The sequence below is a fragment of the Callorhinus ursinus genome, unplaced genomic scaffold (assembly GCF_003265705.2).
Source record: "Callorhinus ursinus isolate GAN/ISIS: 27379988/994484 unplaced genomic scaffold, GSC_fseal_2.0 scaffold6, whole genome shotgun sequence".
Taxonomy (NCBI): Eukaryota; Metazoa; Chordata; class Mammalia; order Carnivora; family Otariidae; genus Callorhinus; species Callorhinus ursinus.
The window spans coordinates 28,886,584-28,905,912 of record NW_027397068.1 but is presented as its reverse complement, the minus strand read 5'-3'; the positions used below and the strand labels follow the sequence as shown (position 1 = coordinate 28,905,912).

Here is a 19,329-nt window from a genome sequence, read left to right as displayed (position 1 = left end):
CCGTTAATCTTATACTGCTGAAAACTGAACATTTTGCTCCAACCCTCCTATCTTCGGCTATAACCTAATAAAAATGGCTAGGTTGCCAACAACCAACCCACACAGGTATGGTTAATTCAAGAGTCCAACTGCAATTTCCAAAATTAGAGTACTCACAATACCTGCTGTTTTAAACACTCAAACTTTCTAGTTTCACAGTTTCATCAAAGTTGAGATCTGTCTTGGCTAGAAAGTTCCAATTCCATTTTTTCAATTTCTGATTAAATAAAAAACAAACAAACCTGTTTTTCACTGAAGTGAACAAAATCAATGATATCCTACCGAGTTTCTGCTAGGCAGGGCACAGCTGCGGGGTTGCTACAGCAACTCTTGTACACTGACCACAGATTGCCCCTGTCCAGGAAGGAAATCATTTGTTCCACCCCCTGAGGAGTCAAAGGCTCTGGCAAGCAGCAGTCTGCGAGCAGGACACGTTTTTAGTTCAGTAGCTGTGATGGAGCAACAAGAGACAATTCTTTAGTGTCTCTCCATAATAACTGTTACCCAACAACCAAAACTGACTCTAAACCAAGTTGCTGTGTGTGACTGTGTATTTCTGCACCATGGTAAGACCATATTCTTTCCCCTGCCTCATGAGAAACCTGAGCTAGGGAATAAGCCAAAACAATTTCCTCCCAGACGCACAGTCAAAAAACAAAAAACAAAACAACCCAAAAAACCAAACCCAAGTAATTAGAATATTCCCATTTTTACAAAGAATACATTTCGGTTCTTGCTTTCAGGCTTTAACCCATGCAAACTCAGGTTCTCTGACAACTTTTGGTGGGGGAGGGCAGTCAGACTTAACATTTATTGAGTTCTTACTCAATGCCAACCCTTCTGCTGGGTGCTTTGACGTGTTATTTCATTTACTCCTCACAACAACCCTGCGAGGTAGGTAACAATATAATCCCTACTTAACAAATAAGAAATGGAGGCTCCGAAGTTATTTGATTGTCCAAGCTACTAAAGGGTGGAGTCACAATTTGAACCCAAGTCTCCTAATTCTGAAGTCTTCTGGTTTTTCTCCTATACTACTCTGATCTTCCAAGAAAATTCTCAATTCTTAACTGAAATATTCACACTTTCCTAAAATGACTTTGTTTTTGTTTTAGCAATACATTTTTGCAAGTAATGACTTCACTACTGATAAACTAAATATGGTCAGCCACCTTCCTAAATGCATAGAAAACAAAGGCCCAGAAGGATATCGGGCTGCATTATGGTCCTGGTGATTTTTGTGCTAAGTTTAAACTACAGCACTCACATTCTTGAGGCGGAAAGGCAAAGTTGAAAAGGTAAGGTGATGAAAATGAATTTAGATGAAGCGCTCTGTGCAACATCTCTGGGGCTGAAGAAGCTGTAGAGGGAGAGGGAAGAAGAGTGGGTGAAAGACACATGCAGTACTTAAACCAGAGAGAATCTTTCATCTCTATCATAAGTTACTTTCAAGGATAATTCCAAGTATCCATCTGCCCATTTTCAGTTATTTCCCCACTTCGGGTTTGGAAAGGTCCTCTAACATAACATCTCTTCTCTCAGTGAGAATGAATCAGAGTTTTCTTCTTCCCTCACCAGAAGTTCCACAATTACCCCCTTTCTCCTACATACTGTTAGGGATTTTCCTAGGAGGATTGTCTTTAACATAATTGCTTTTCCTAACTCCCCCAGATCTTGCCCTGAAAATTCTTTCATACTTGTAGCTTGATTATTCCCCCAGCTATAGATAAATATACTTCCAACTCTGTGCCTTTGGAATCATGATCTCTTAAACTGCTATCCTAGCTTCTGAGTTCCTCCCTTCTACTATGGCTTTTCTGTCAGTCTTCTATTTCTACTTCAGTTGAGGATTTCAATTCTCTAGTTGCCCCGAAGGATTTCAGTGAAAAACCAAAAAAGTTCAAAAGAGTCATACCAGTTTCCATAGGTTTCTTAAAAGATAGGTCAACAAGTGTAAATTTATTATAAAGTATACATAAACAAAGAAATTGCTTATGACATCACTGATTTAAAAATATTTTAAAAATGTATCATATTCCTCTGAATTTTTACTGGATAGGTAATAAAATGTCCAATTTATTTTTCCTATACTTTGCTATAAAAGTGGGTACTGGATAGTCACATTCTCAATTTATACTGATGATTATGTATATAATGCAAAGACTAAAACTCATCAAAAGTTTTAGTTATAAAGGGATAAGATAAGTCACTCATGTTAAAAAGCAGCCCTGGATTTGTAAAAGGAACAGGAATTGCAGAAAAAGGCTTCTGTACTTGAGTTACTGTCATCTAAAAATTAAATAACTACGAGTTCCTATTTGTAATTGTCACATAAAAATCGAGCTCTTTACAGAGCTCTTAAATTTCCAAAAAAGAAAAACATTTCATAGCTCTAAAATAAGATAGGGAGGAAGCACCATGAAAGGTAAAAGACCTTTCATTACTGTGTTCATTTTACATTGGTTCTTAAGGTTACAAGCCTACTAAATGAAAAAGGGGAATGGTACTTGAGTCTCAAAATTTAACTCAATTTTAAGTATCACCAATCCAGTATAATTTCTTAGACTTAGCTTAAGTGATCTGCAAAGTGAACAATGTGTCTAAAACATGAACAGATTAGGTATTTCAGTCAGTAAGAGAAAAAATGCAGTCATTTATTATTTGTGACTCTTAGGAGGTCATTAGGCATTAATTTTTTTTAAGATTTTATTTATTTATTTGAGAGAGAGAATGAGATAGAGAGAGAGAGCATGAGAGGGGGGAGGGTCCGAGGGAGAATAAGACTCCCCGCTGAGCAGGGAGCCCGATGCGGGACTCGATCCCGGGACTCCAGGATCATGACCTGAGCCGAAGGCAGTCGCTTAACCGACTGAGCCACCCAGGTGCCCCATTAGGCATTAATTTAAAAATACTACAACTTGACACTTTATAGGGACTAGAAACATAATTCAGAATTTCATAAAGGTATATTAAAACCACTTTAGACAATTCAAGATCTCACTGACAGAGTTCATTTAAGGTGACAGTTTTACTATTGTGTTACTGTTCCCACATGATATCATCTCTTCTCAATTTCATTTGAAGATTATGGACTTGTACTGGATGAAAATTGCTGTTCTTCTGAAGAGAGTTAGTTAGCAAACATTTTCTGGGACTATTTTTTATGTTCTTTGATCCTTTAAGGTTGCTCTCTTCTCTCTGAACACCCGAAGCTTCACTCATCTTTGAGTTTTGAACTTTTTGCTGCAGTTTACGGACCTGGAAAGAAAAAAAATCTAACATTTTAGTAAAAAAAGATGCTAAAAATATACTCTACTAAAATAGATGGATTGGATTGATGTTATAAAGATTACATGAAATTTAAAAAGTTCATTAAGTCTTTATTTATTGAATACCTGTCATATGCCTACCTCCGTGCTAGTTAGGTAAAAATATCATGAATAAAACAATCCTTGCTCTCAAAAAGCTTATTGCTCTTATTAGTGAAAGAAAAGCATATACGTGACAACCAGAGAATAACTGAGGCTGGGCTAAGTCTGAGCAGGACAGAGGTATTTACTTGAGAAGACTAGAGCAGGACAAGACCAACGTGGGCTGCAAAGATCAATGAAAAGCTGAGAGGAAGATTTATAAAGGCTATGAAATGAGTAAAAACTAGAGAATAGAGACAGGAGAAAAAGGACCTTTCAGGTGGTATTAACAGAAAAGCAAAGATCTGGTGCTAGGAATGAGCACTGAATTTATAGAGTTGAATGTGTATATATACATATTTTACTGAAAAGTATTCCTGAATTTAAAGTACTACTGAATGCCTGTACCAAAAAAAAAAAAAAAAAAGTTTCATTCAGTAGTATCTGGTAACAGTTGGGTAGAAAGAATTAAACAAAATAAAACCTATCAACTTGCCAAAACCCATTTCTGCCAAGCCTAGTCCATTACTTAGTCTATTTCACTTAATCCATAGGCCTAATTTGTAGAGGTGATCCAGACATTGGCTAAGAACCTGGTATTTGTCCAAGGCCATTTTAATTGCAGAGATTAAATTTATCACGATAAAATGCTTGAAAATTTATACTGCTATGACTATTATAGAACATAAATCATATTTTTCAAAATATGATTTATGTGCATTAAAAATATGACTATTCTCTATTCCCTTCAAATTTCTCCTATGCAATTCTAAGAAAGTGTATAAGTTAAATAATCTTCACCCTAACACAATCATACAAAAAAATTTACTTACTAGAGCCTTAAAAGCCAGTAAAGTGAAAATATTTGCTTCAAAAGTTTCATTTCCTCTTTTTCTCTTTATTGGTCACAGAAGAATAAAGGCAGTAAAATTCTGAATCCTTTATTACTTTCCTATAAAAGTGGGGAAGGCTTTATTGTGAGGTTAATATATCACCAACTTATATGAATGCTGATTATTCCATAGGCAGATAGCTACATGATGTGATTTGAAGGTTCCTGGAAAGACTCCCTCTGCCTTCTGCTCTAGCAGTGTAATAGTGCTAATAATCCAACCTATGGAATCATTGTCTTGGAATAAAATATTATAATATTCCATGATTCTTCTGTTAAAATATTAAAATTGTTATGTGATTCTTAGTTATTAAGAATTCACATGCAACGAGAGAGTCCCCCTTACCACCACACTATAGCCAGCTAAGCACAGGTCCCCAGGGAATAGAACACAGCATAACTTGTTCTGGGAAAGGAGAAACAGTCATTTTAGCATTAGAATACTGCTTGAGGAGCCAGGTTTATGTATGGTACCGAAGTAGAGACCTGTCAACATAAGGGGCTTCATTAAGGGATTAGGGGTGGGAGAGGTAAAGGGAAAGAATGTTAAAAGGGTAACCAGGAGGGCTGTCTACCTCAAAATTTTCCCAAGGCCATTTCCGAATACATAACTAAACTTTCTTGTTCCTCTTACTTTACATTATCTTGGAGAGTTATGTAGGAGGCAATGTTATTCCAATGGGACAGAGGGCTCTATAACAGGCCTAAGGGATTCCTGTCATCTTTTCACTAAGCCACACATACAGACCTTAAATTTGAAAGATCATACAGAGATATAACACTGACTCCAGATATATCTTTTTATTAAAATCTTTTACTAAAGCCTTCTTACATTGTCTTGATGCTTCAACAGTTTGGAAATTTGTTCTCCTTTAATTTCCATTTTCTTGACTAAATGTTCTAGTTCACATTCTATGTCTTCACAGACTGAATGACTTTCAGTTTCCTTCATTTGATTCAGTAGTTCTTCATGCTCCCTATGAAAGAAAAGCAAATATCAAGCACTGTTATGGTTTATACTATATATCTTTGATAGAATTAAACAATATTCTGTTCAATCATAAATTTTTGTCACTTAAATATTAATTTTCAAAGACAGTCTCTTTATGTACAGTTATCTAATTAATCTATGGTAAATATAAAAGGCTCTTATGATTTGAGATTAAATTTAGAAATATCTTAGACTTAGGGTCTTAAAGAACCTTAAAATAAATTTTGAATTCTTGATGTTCATAGCTAAATGTAATAAAATATTCTGATGTCCTTAGCTAAAAGCACTAAAGGACTCTCTTTAGTTCCAACTTTGGAATTCTTAATATACGGTGTTTGGGAAGAACTGCAGCTATAAAAATATTTGCCCAAGAAATCTCTATTTGGTGATAGCCCACTTTAAGGAATACTGTTAAGAGAACAAGCTGTATCTTCTACAGATGTCCTAGTTCAACTAGTTGGCTACCCAAATCTCATATTTCCTGGAATTTTTGTTGAATATATATTTAAACTTGGGGCTTAAAATATGTATCCCACTCAGAATCTTATTTACTATGGATGCTTCAAAACTTATAATGCAGACCAGCCAGAGTTTAAAACAAAGAATTTCCTACTTGTCTAATGAAATTTCACTTAATTAAAAAGATTATACAAAACAAAAGCAGAATCTTTCTTATAAAAGCATTTGTGAGTTATAATTTAAGGTCACCAGACTGTATCTGTTAGAATGACAGTAGTATTTGTCTATCAGGTCAGATCTTGGGAACACGGAAACTCCTTAGATCGGAAAAGTAGTAATTACCCACAGTTGAAAACTTAAATACTATCAATAAATACAGTGAAATATCAGTGAAAACAACTCTGCAGATCAAAATAAATCCAAATCTAAGCAAGGCCTTTAAGAATTCATGAGTGGCATTGTTCTTAAGACAGAAGAAAAAAAGATACCTATATATCTTACTAGTTCTGATAAAGAATGAAAATACTTACATACTCATTTGGTCCAGCTCATCCTGCATTGCCATCACAAGTTCAGACAAATTGTCACCAATAGAAATGGAATTTTTTGAATCAGAAGGTTCAGCTTTACCCTGGAAAGTTGTTCTAGTAGGCTTGTAGAGACATCGAGGCTCCGTAACTTCAGTAAGTTTCTGACAGTTATGTGGCCCGTAATGTTTCATCAACTGCAGGAGGCTTTGCATACTTGCATTCACAGAATAGTTCACACTGGCAGACTTTAGGGGAAAAGAAATAGCTAAGAACAATTTCAAATGACTCATGGCATTTAAATTGCACTTACAACAAAGCAGGAGTGTGTCTGAACAAGTATCTTCATTCTTCCTCTCACCTTCTCAGCCACAACAGGCAGTGATCCAAACTTTGAATGAATTTGCTGAGGTGGTCCTCCCTTTAAACATCTAGTTTTCTAAATATTGACCAAAAAACATAAACAAAAATTGTTTTAAAAGACATTTATGATATGAAGAAGTCTCAAAATTCAACAGTAAAAAATCTGATTAGAAAACAATAAAAAAAATGTGGGTAGACATTTCACTGAAGAGGTCATATAGATGGCAATAAACACATAAAAAGATCTGCAACATCATTAGCCATTAGGAAAATGCAAGTTACAATGAAATATCACTATATACCTATCGGAATGGCCAAAATAAAGAACAGTGACAATACCAAATGCTGGCAAAGAGGTGGAGAGGCCAGATCACTCATGCATGGTTTGTAGGAATACAAAATAATTTGAGTTTCTTGTAAAACTAAACATGTACTTATATGGTAAGTACATATGATGATTCGGCAATTACACTCTTGGACATTTATCCCAGAGAAATGAAAACCAATGTTCGCACAAAAACCTATACACAAATGTTCATAACAGCTTTATTTGTGATAGTAAAAAACTGAAATGAAGCCAAATCTCTTTCAACAGGATCCAGCAAATACCAACACATTCCTTTTATTTCTGTGTAGTATTTCATATTATGGATGTACTACAGCTTAATCACTGATAGTAAAGCAAGATGAGCTGGACCAAATGAGTATGTATTTTCATTCTTTATCAGAAGAAGTAGCAAGATATATAGGTATCTTTTTTCTTTCAGTCTTAAGAATAATGCCACTTATGAATTCTTAAAGGCCTTGCTTTAGATTTGGATTTATTTTGATCTGCAGAGTTGTTGTTACTGATTTTTCACTGTATTTTGTTTGTTTGACAGACAGACAAAGCGTGAGAGGGAACACAAGTAGGGGGAGTGGAAGAGGGAGAAGCAGGCTTCCTGCAGAGCAGGGAGCCCAAAGCAGGGCTCGATCCCAGGACCCTGGGATCATGACCTGAGCCGACGGCAGACACTTAACGACTGAGCCACCCAGGCGCCCCTTTTCACTGTATTTATTGATAGTATTTAAGTTTTCAACTGTGTATAATTACTACTTTTCCGATCTAAGGAGTTTCTGTGTTCCCAAGATCTGAACTGATAGATAAATACTACTGTCATTCTAACAGATATGGTCTGGTGACCTTAAGTTATAAAAAACTGCTTCTAGGATCTATTGTGTTGTTATCATCTGTTGTGTCATTTAGTGTCTCTTTTATAAAATATTGCAGAATACATTTCTATAAGAGTTTAGTACTAGGGGTAGCTTGAGGGAGGCCCTGACCCTCTGTGCCTGTGTCTGGCAGAACTAGTGTGAGACGAAGAGACAGTCCTTCCCTGTGCAGCCTTTGAGCACACACTGAGAGAGTGAGGAGCCAGATGAAAAGCACAGGTCATGGCACTGAAATGGATTAAAAAGGAACTTAGTGATTTGGCCCATAACCCTCTAGCGCAATATTTTGCAGGTCCAGTTGGGGATGATACCTTTCATTAGCAAGCCACAATTATGGAACCTAATGGTAGCCCACATCAAGGTGGTGTATTATTTTTGATGATTCATTTTCCTATAGTCTACTTCAAACCACCTAAGGTTGCATTTACAACAAGAATTTATCTGCCAAATATTAACAGTAATGGTAGCATTTGTATTGATATTCTAAGATCACAGTGATCTGTTGCTTTAACTATTTCTAAAATTCTTTTATCCATTTGTTCACTGCTATGTGACCCTCTAGTGCCAGAGATTGCACAGGTCTATAAAACAGAAAGAGATAAGTACAACAGAGTATCTTGGAAATGGACTCAGAAGTATGTCATGTGATGCTACTGTAAGGTCAAAATAACCTGCATTATAGCTGGAATAAAATTTAAATTACTGTTCCTTTTTTAATTTTCTTACCAGACTGCTGCTCCCTTAGCAGACTAAAATAAAATTTTATTTTTTGTTTATTTCCCTCCATTCATTCAGATGCTCATCTGACAAAGACTTAACTTCTTCCAGTTTTCGACAATAACTGCTATTAAAAACTACAAGGTATTTATAAAAGTATAGTTGCCCAAGATTCAGAATTTTTTTTAAAGATTTTATTTATTTATTTATTTATTTATTTGGGGGGGGCGGTTGTGCAGAGGGAGAGGGAGAGAATCTCAAGCAGACTGTACTGAGCACTGAACCCAATACGGGGCTCCATTCCACGACCCTGAGATCATGACCTGAGATGAAATCAAGAGTCCGATGCTCAACCGACTGAGACACCCAGGCACCCCAAGATTCAGAATTTTTTAAAGAATGGAGCATGTGTATTATGTGGCCAATGTCTTCACTCTAACTTGGTTATGACACTAAAACCATTCCTCACTGCTCTAACATGCTGAAGAAAATCATCTGAGGGGGACGGAGATGGATGCTCAGTTGTCACATCAAAGGAAGCAACATTATTCAAGCATCCATTCTTTCTTAAGCCTTCCATTGAGAGAAATTTGAGTTACATGATACACTTTATGCTCAAACTGATATGAATGGAGAATTGATATTAATTTATAGCATCAGCAGAACAAAATCTATGATGTATTTTATGCATGTTAATAAAGGAATGATATGTTCTTGTTCTACAGAGAATGGAAACTGGAAGTCAAATACCCTTTGCATTCCAAAACAGGGTCTCAAAATTTTTTTTAATTTTCATTTAAATTTAAATTATTAGAAAGCTCGGAGCTCATAGTTAATCTATCTTCAATACACTGTTTAATGTAAAAATGATGCAAGTTGTCAATGGATAAGTGATCAACTAATAGCTCTGCTAATAACTTATTTATTTTTCTTGCAATAACGTTGCACAAATCGAAAAAAAAAGAGTTTAGTACTAGGAAAATGTCTATCTTTCTAGAAAAATTGGCATGTTTATTGTTATTTCACAAATATACTGATTGTCATATGGTCCTTTTTGCTTTGGTTATCAAGTAAACTCAAAATTAGTTTTTGGGCTCAACTGCTGATACTTTCTTTAACCTGGATTTTATAGAATTTTCTATCCTCAAACCTAAAACCATCAGCATTCAACTTATGTTTTTATCTGCATTTCATAGCATTATTGCATGTCTTTTATTACAAATCTCTCTAAATTCTTTTTGGAAATGGATAGGTATAAATATTAAAAGAGTAAAGAAATAAGCATTAGCAAATAAGAAAAGTATCTGCATACCTTCAAAGACTTCTTCTTCTCCTTGCAGTGTTTTGGATTTGATACTGAAGACATTAAAATTCTACTGATTTCAAGTCCAGTCTGAAGCTATAATATTAAAGAAAAAGCTTTATGCAACTGATTTTTAACAAGTTTCTTCAAAAACATTATAATAAGAAATCAGGTCTCAGCTTATGAAGACAAAAATGCTTGGGGCGCCTGGGTGGCTCAGTTGGTTGAGTGCCTGGCTTAGGTCATGATCCTCAGGGTCATGAGATCGAGTACCATGTCAGGCTCTGTGCTCAGTACTGAGCCTGCTTGAGATTCTCTGTCTCCGCCCCCTCCCCCCACTCATGCTCTCTCTCTCTCTCTCTCTCTCTCTCTCTCTAAGATAAACAAAATCTTTTTTAAAAAGTGCTTTTTGAGGAAGAAAAGAAAACCCCAGGGCACCTGGGTGGCTCAGTCCGTTAAGGTTAAGCATCTACCTTCGGCTCAGGTCATGATCCCAAGGTCATGGGATCGAGTCCCACATCAGGCTCCCTGCTCAGCAGGGAGTCTGCTCCTCCCTCCCACCTCTCATGTTCTCTCTCTCTCTCATTCTCTCTCTCTGAAATAAATAAAATCTTAAAAAAAAGAAAACCCTAAATACTATTTTTTGTATGTGAAAGCCCCACTAAGTCTATTGCTAAATGCAATCATTTTCTGTTTATAAGAGAATGCATTATTTAATACCTATATATCAATCAAACTGAAAACAATCTATATCAGGAATTATTTCATATATATATATGTCAGAATTTCAAAAGACTATAAGACTTCTTTTGGCAGGCATCCAAGTATATAAATATGCTGGCTGACTTACTGAGAATCTCATTATTATAGCAAAAAGAGACCAAAACTAACAAGTTAGGAAGCAGAAATTATAGTCTAAAATATAGCCTGCAGATAATGAAAACAAATTATAATAAAACATGTGGTTTATTGTGATAATGATATAATGCTCTATTTACTTCAGATGCTTTGTCTTGAAATAGCTTACGCTGATGTTCTTCTTCCTTAAGTTTTTCCTCTAAATGTTTAATCTTGTCCTGCAAAAGAACAAAAAAACTGGTATTATTATATAAAAACTAGAGTCAAATAGCCTTTGTTCTTTTTCCACATAGACTCTTCGAGTCTTGATTGTTAGTAGTTCAGTAAGCTAAAGCAGAAAGTAAGAAAAAGAAATGGCAAAAGATGCTACAATTTTTCTTGGCTTTCTTCCTATGCTTCTTTACCTGCTATTACATATAAGAAGAACAAAGGGAAAGCAAAGAATGTACATGCAAAGACATTATTAACTTCTAGCAACAAAACCATAATGATGAAATTTTGGGGGGTATTAAATCTAGAAGGTCAAATGATCATAGTCTTGGGTCTCAATGTTTCATTCAAAACACAATAAATGTCTACTGTGTGCATATTATTAAGGGTACAGCTGTTGGAGGAGGGAAGGGAGAGGAAGACATATTAGAAATATAAGATATAGGGGCGCATGGGTGGCTCAGTTGTTAAGCATCTGCCTTTGGCTCAGGTCATGATCCTAGGGTCCTGGGATCGAGCCCTGCATCGGGCTCCTTGCTCCATGGGAAGCCTGCTTCTCCCTCTCCCACTCCCCCTGCTTGTGTTCCCTCTCTCACTGTGTCTCTCTCTGTCAAATAAATAAATAAAATCTTTTTTAAAAAAAAGAAACATAAGATAAAGACTACATCAAAATAAAAAGCTTCTGCACGGTGAAGGAAACAATCAACAAAACTAAAAGGGAGCCTACAGAATGGAAGAAAATATTTCCAAATGACATATCTGATAAAGGGTTACTATCCAAAATAATATAAAGAACTTATGAAACTCTACACCCCCAAAACAAATAATCCAATTAAAAAATGGGCAGAAGACATGGGTAAACATTTTTCCAAAGAAGACATCCTGATGGCCAACAGACACATGAAAAGATGCTCAACATCACTGATCATCAGGGATACACAAATCAAAACTACAATGAGATATCACCTCATACCTGTCAAAATGGATAAAATCAACAACATAAGAAACAACAGATGTTGGCGTAGATGGGGATGGTGAGAAGGGGGAACCCTTATGCACTGTTGGTGGGAGTATAAACTGGTGTAGCCACTGTGAAAATCAGTATAGAAGTTCCTCAAAAAGTTTAAAATAGAAGTACCCTACGATCCAGCAATCACACGACTAGGTATTTACCCAAAAGATACAAAAATACTAATTTAAAGGGATACATGCACCCTGGTGTTTATAGCAACATTATCTACAATAGCCAAACTCTGGAAACAGCTCAAGTGTCCATCGACTGATGAACAGATAAAGATGTGTGTATATATATATTTATTTATTCAATGAACCTTTACTTGGCCATAAAAAAGAATGAAATCTTGCCATTTGCAATGACATGGATAGAATAAGAAAGTTTTAAATACCAAAGGACAAATACACTAGAAGGTAACGTGAGAAAAGGTGGCAATGATTTTTGCAAGACAGAAAAGTAGATGGGTGACTTCCAACCTTACTTTGCAAGGCAGAAAAAGCTGAAGTTTCACTAGAGAGTATAATGCTAAGCAAAATAAGTCAGTCAGAACAACACAAATACCATATGATTTCACTCATATGTGGAATTTGAGAGACAAATGAGCAAAGGGGAAAAAGAGAGAGAGAGACAAATCAAGAAACAGACTCTTAACTACAGAGAACAAACTGATGGTTACCAGAAGGGAGGTGGGTGGGGGGATGAGTTAAATAGGTGATGGGGATTAAGGAGTGCATTTGTTGTGATGAGCACCAGATGATGCATGGAACTGTTGAATCACTATATTATACACATGAACCTAATATTACACTGTATGTTAACTGGAATTTATGTATGTATGTATGCATGTATGTATGTATGTATGTTATGTTAGTCACCATATTATACACATGAAATATTACACTGTACATTAACTGGAATTTATTCCTTTATGTATGTATGTATGTATGTTATGTTTGTCACCGTACAGTACATCATTAGTTTCTGATGTAATGTTCTATGATTCATTGTTTGTGTAAAACACCCAGTGCTCCATGCAATTCCTTAATACCCATAACTGAGCCAAACACATCCCTCCACCCCCCTCCCCTCTAGAACCCTCAGTTTGTTTCTCGGAGTCCATAGTCTCTCATGGTTCATCTCTCCCTCCGATTCCCCCCTTCATTTTTCCCTTCCTTCTCCTAATGTCCTCCCTGCTATTCCTGATGGTCCACAAATAAGTGAAACCATAGGATAACTGACTTTCTCTGCTTGACTTAGTTCACTTAGCATAATCTCTATTTATTTTTAAGATTTATTTATTTATTTGAGAGAGAGAGTGAGAGCAGGGGGAGGGGTGGGGAAAGAGACAGAGAGAATTCCAACCAGACTCCCCACTGAGCTCTGAGCCCAATACAGGGCTAGATCACATGACCCTGAGATCATGACCTGAGCTGAAACCAAGAGTTGTACGCTCAATCCACTGAGCCACCCAGGTGCCCTATCTAACTGGAATTTAAATAAAAACATAAAAAAAAAAGAAAAACAATTGTGTAACAACATATGGTGATGGATATTAACTAGACTTACTGTGGTAATCATTTTGTAAAATATACAAATATCAAAAAAATACAAATATCAAATCATTATGTTGTACACCTAAAACTAATACAATGTTCTATGTCAATTTTATCTCAATTTGTAAAAAAATGAAAAAAAAGAAATATAAGATATGTTCCTTGTTATTTAAGAGCTTATACTGTACTTAAGGAAACAGTAACATACATGAAACAAACAACAAAACAATGAGCATAATTTGACTCAGACCACGTATATACTTATACATATAAATATTTTATCTTATATCCATGGTATGGTTCAGAATTTGAGGACAGTACCATTTCAAAGGGAGAGCTCCCTGAGTGTTGGAGAACTCAGGAAGGCTTCACAGAGAAAGCAGGACCTGGAGAAAGTCCTACAAAATGGATAAAATTTGGTTGGAAAATGGAGAGGGCATTTCAGGAGGATTGAAGATAGACTTAACTACAAATGGTGAAAGACAATCTTTTCAATATCCTTTAGGCAAATTATCTGACAAATGAAAATGTTCTGCCATTTCAGAAGAAGCCAAAATTACAATTTTACATCAAAAGGCAAGCTCATTCATGCCATGACAGAATACATTAACTTTAATCTCCATAGGCAGAAATTCATATCTGGATTACTAAGAGCTGTTAAAGAAGTTTTATAAATCAGATTTACTGTATATTCACATATAGGGCCAATAATGCTTAACACTAAAGATTTATTCCTGGCATCATCACTTCAAAGAAATACGTGGAAGCTTACCTCAGCAGTTTTCTGAGTGGTTGTAAGTTTAAAACATTCTTTTTCTAAGATATCAAGATTTTCAAGTTTTGCTTGCAGCTTCCTATGATCTTGTTCTTTTTCCCTTTGAAGCTGGGCCTGGAAAGGATAAAAACAAAACCTGAATTTGTGAAGTGATGCCAATGGCTCAAAAATAATACAATTTCTGAGAATTAAAGCACAATAAATCTGTCATAAGAAACACATATATACATGTATATGCTTTAGGGGCTTATGAGTAAAAAACAAGAAAATCAAATTATAAAAAAAGAGCTATATTAGCATCAATGGAATAAACTCTTCTATGCATGTTTATATAACATTTCTACCAAGGAAAACATCATCAGTGAAACCTGTATTGAATAAACTGTTATTTGTAAGGTGACCAAACCTACACACTGTCTTATCCTCTAATTATAACATAGAAAAGCAACTATCAGAGGAATAAAGCATATAGAGAAACTGGAGAAAAGGAAAGTTACACCTATATTTTCATATCTATACACAGTTTTGTAATGTATTTATTACCACACTGATGCAATGTGTTAATAATAGAGACAACTGTGAGGGGGCAGGAAGTATATGAGAACTCTCTGCACTATCTGCTCAATTTTCTATAAACTTAATACTGCTCTAAAGAATAAAGTCTATTAAAAAACAAAAAACTGAAACAACCAATAAACAGTCTTGGTGATCTGTGATCTGACATTCAAATGGCGTTACAGAAGGAGAGAAGACGGAGGTCAGACAAGAATAATTATTTGAAGGATAATGGCTAAAAACATTCCAAATTTGATGAAAAATATTAACTGACAGATTCAAGAAAAATAATAATAAATTTAAAAACCCAAGCAGAATACAAAAAAATTCACATTTGGGCACATCATTATCAAATTGTTGAAAACCAGTGATAAAGGGAAAACCTTAAAAGCAGCCTGAGAAATGATGATGCATTATGCACAGGAGAATGAAGGTAAGAACTCTCATTAGAAACTATTAAATCCAGAAGACAACTTTGACCACATCTTTAATGTGCTGAGAGAAAAAAGCTGTCAACCAGAATTTTATATGCAGTGAAAATATCCTTCCCCAATAATGGTGAAATAAGGACTTTTTCAGAAAAATGTATGCTAAGAGAATTCCCAGCATACTTGTAAAGGAAGTACTTTGGCCTGAAGGAAATGACACCAGACATAAAATCAAATCTACACAAAGAAATAAGAAACATTGGAAATGGTAAAAATGGGAATAGATACATATTTCATCTTATTTAAGTTTTCTTTAAAGGATAATTAACCTTTAAAGCAGAAATAATTATGATGTCTTGTGGGTTTTACAATAATGCAAAATTAAATGTATGGAAGCTGTAGCACAAAGGGGGACAAGTGGAAGCATATTATAGTGAGGATGGTACATTATACTGAAATGTTTTAATACTAATTCATGGCAGGGTGTGGTAAGTAAAAAATACATATTTTAACCTGTACAGCAGCTACTGAAAAGAAGGAGGAGGAGGAGAGAAGTTAACAGAGGATGAGGAGAAATCAATAAAATTTAAAAAGAAATCATTAGAGAAGTTAGAAAATATTTTTAGCTGAATGATAATGAAAATACAAAATATCAAAATCTGTGGGATGTAGGTAAAGCAGTTTATAGGGAACTTGATAGCTTTCATCATTAAATGCAACATTTAAAAAAAGAATAAAAGTTTTAACATCAATAATCTGAACTTCCAACATACAAAGCTAGGGGGAGAAAAGCAAATTAAACTCTATATAAGTAGAAGGAAAGAAATAATAAAGTAGAAATAAATTAAGTAGGAAATAAAAAAATTTAAAAATAAAAAAGGTGTTTTTTGAAAAAATCAATAAAATTGATAAAAGTGATAGGTAGAGGAATAATTTTAAAAAGAGGAAAGTTATAAATTAGCAATATCAGAAATGAAAGGGGGACATCCCTAAAGACACAAAAAGAAACAAATTCCAAGTAGCCTACACCTGTTAAAAAAAATGAATTCATAATCTAAAACAGTCCACAAAGAAAACTACAGTCCCAGATAGCTTCTAACAAATTTGAATTCTATCACACACTTAAGGAAGAAATAATGCTAATCTTTCAGAAAACAGAAGAAAGAATCTTCCCAACTAATTTTATGAAAAACAAATAAACAAATCGTGGCATATCTGTATAATAAAATTCTATACAACAATAAAAAGTAAAAAAAAAACTATTGATACAACATGGATTAATCTAAAAAAACCTTTATGATAAATAAGAGAGTACATTTTCTATGATCCAAATATAAAAAATTCTAGGACAGGCAAAAACTCTAAGTAAAATAAATCACAATAGTAGTTGCCTTGTCGGGAAGTGGGGAGAGAGCAGGAAATATCTTGACAGAGATATGACAGAATTTCTGTTATTTGGGAGGGCTATGGAGTGTATGAGTATATTTATTTATCAATAATCACTGAACGTTCCACCTAAGATCTCCACATTTCACCATATGTAAATTATACTTAAATAAAAAACATTTAAAAAACTGTTAAAAGTCACTGATCTACAATATTTAGCTAGGACAGGAATTTCTAGGTTATTTTATAAGATAAAATATAACTTATATTTTATCTTATGAACTCTATAAAGTGGTTGTTCTTCTGGTTGTTGTACCCTCATTTATAAAACCCAGAATTACCAGGTTTATACGTTTTTTCCATACTGGTGGATGTGAAGTAGTACCTTATTGTGCATAGTACCTTATTGTGCTGTTAATTTGCATTCTCCTAGTTACTAATGAGAATGATAATTCTTCTATACGTGTATGGCCATTTGTAATTTCTTTTTTCCCGCTAAATGCCTCATCATAACTGGGCCCATTTCTATACTATTTTGTTACTTTTTATATCTTGTTTAAGAAACTGTTCTCCATGCCAAGGTCATCAAGACATTGTTCTGCATTTCCTTTTTAAAATTACAAAGTTTTCCCTTGGGTGCCTGGGTGGCTCAGTTGGTTAAGTGACTGCCTTTGGCTCAGGTCATGATCCTGGAATCCCGGGATCGAGTCCCGCATCGGGCTCTCGGCTCAGCAGGTAGTCTGCTTCTCCCTCTGACCCTCTTCCCTCTCGTGCTCTTTCTCATTCTCTCTCTCAAATAAATAAATAAAATATTTAAAAAAAAACAAAGTTTTGCCTTTTACATGTAAATCTTTAACCCACCTAGAATTGATTTTTGTGTATGATGTAAGATTGGGATCCAATTTCATTTTTTTTTCCTCACATAGCCAACCAATTTTCCTAGAACCATTTATTGAAGTCTATCTTTTCCCCACTGATCTGCAATGGCATCCTTGTTGTATATTATTTCCATGTAAGTGAGTTTGTTTCTGAGTATATTCTATTCCTTTCTTCTGCTTGTCTATCCATAAAAATATGTTAATTTTGATAGTTACAATTTGTTTCAATATGCAGTAGAGCAGGACCTTATTCTTCAGAATAGTTTTGCTATTCTTGGACCTTTGCTTTTCTGGATAAATTCTGCAGTCAACTTTTATAGTTCCTGGAAGAACCTATTAAATTCTCGACCCATTAAAAGCCAGTATTGATTGTTACTGTTAACCATTTCCAAAACAATGCAAAAACCTTACAACACTTAGTAATTCTTTTTCAGTTTTTATTTATTTTTAAGTAATCTCTACACCCAACAGAGGGCTCAAACTCACAACCAAGAAATGCATTCTCTTCCAACTGAGCCAGTCAGGTACCCCAAAACCTTACAACACTTTTTTTTTTGATTTTTTTTTTATTGTTATGATCATCACCATACATTACATCATTAGTTTTTGATGTAGTGTTCCATGATTCATTGTGCATAACACCCAGTGCTTCACGCAGAACGTGCCCTCTTTAATGCCCATCACCAGGCTAACCCATCCCCCAACCCCCTCCCCTCTAGAACCCTCAGTTTGTTTTTCAGAGTCCATCGTCTCTCATGGTTCATCTCCCCCTCCGATTTACTCCCCTTCATTCTTCCCCTCCTGCTATCTTCTTCTTATTCTTTTATTTTCTTAACACATATTGCATTATTTGCTTCAGAGGTACAGATCTGTGATTCAACAGTCTTGCACAATTCATAGCGCTCACGATAGCACATACCCTCCCCAATGTCTATCACCCAGCCACCCCATCCCTCCCACCCCCTCACCACTACAGTAACCCTCAGTTTGTTTCCTGAGATTAAGAATTCCTCATATCAGTGAGGTCATAGGATACATGTCTTTCTCTGATTGACTTATTTCACTCAGCATAACACCCTCCAGTTCCATCCACGTCATTGTAAATGGCAAGATCTCATTCCTTATGATGGCTGCATAATATTCCATTGTGTATATATACCACCTCTTCTTTATCCATTCATCTGTCGATGGACATCTTGGCTCTTTCCACAGTTTGGTTATTGTGGACATTGCTGCTATAAACATTGGGGTGCACGTACCCCTTCGGATCCCTACATTTGTATCTTTGTGGTAAATAACTAGTAGTGCAATTGCTGGATCGCAGGGTAGCTCTATTTTCAACTTTTTGAGGAACCTCCATACTGTTTTCCAGAGCGGCTGCACCAGCCTGCATTCCCACCAACAGTGTGGGAGGGTTCCCCTTTCTCCGCATCCCCACCAACATCTGTCGTTTCCTGACTTGTTAATTTTAGCCATTCTGACTGGTGTGAGGTGGTATCTCATTGAGGTTTTGATTTGGATTTCCCTGATGCCGAGCAATGTCGAGCACTTTTTCATGTGTCTGTTGGCCATTTGGATGTCTTCTTTGGAAAAATGTCCGCTCATGTCTTCTGCCCATTTCTTGATTGGATTATTTGTTCTTTGGGTGTTGAATTTGATAAGTTCTTTATAGATTTTGGATACTAGCCCTTTATCTGATATGTCATTTGCAAATATTTTCTCCCATTCTGTCGGTTGTCTTTTGGTTTTGTGGACCGT

General features: G+C 35.4%; 2 protein-coding genes and 1 pseudogene across 9 annotated transcripts in view; 1 reads left to right on the top strand and 2 right to left on the bottom strand.

Moving 5' to 3' along the window:
- Positions 1-2,890, bottom strand: part of LOC141369919 (putative uncharacterized protein C6orf183) — a 53,828-nt gene extending 50,938 nt beyond the window's left edge. Inside the window, 1 exon segment of the mRNA XM_073893767.1 lies at positions 282-2,890. The gene's annotated coding sequence lies outside the window, so the exon portion shown is untranslated.
- A 137-nt stretch (positions 2,891-3,027) lies between these two features.
- Positions 3,028-19,329, bottom strand: part of CEP57L1 (centrosomal protein 57 like 1) — an 80,563-nt gene continuing 64,261 nt past the window's right edge. For 7 of the 8 annotated variants that reach the window (XM_073893763.1, XM_025863709.2, XM_025863719.2 and 4 more), the window contains 7 exons: positions 14,322-14,438; positions 10,912-10,989; positions 9,923-10,009; positions 6,680-6,757; positions 6,322-6,566; positions 5,174-5,318; positions 3,028-3,297 (listed from right to left, as the gene is read on the bottom strand). In XM_073893763.1, the coding sequence (XP_073749864.1) occupies positions 3,079-3,297; positions 5,174-5,318; positions 6,322-6,566; positions 6,680-6,757; positions 9,923-10,009; positions 10,912-10,989; positions 14,322-14,438 (969 nt within the window). In that variant the 3' untranslated portion in view covers positions 3,028-3,078. Of the gene's footprint in view, positions 3,298-4,282; positions 4,402-5,173; positions 5,319-6,321; positions 6,567-6,679; positions 6,758-9,922; positions 10,010-10,911; positions 10,990-14,321; positions 14,439-19,329 lie in introns of all 8 variants that reach the window. The other variant, XR_012378525.1, reaches the window with a different exon arrangement.
- LOC112816932 (ubiquitin-conjugating enzyme E2 D3 pseudogene) lies at positions 8,116-8,541 on the top strand (annotated as a pseudogene).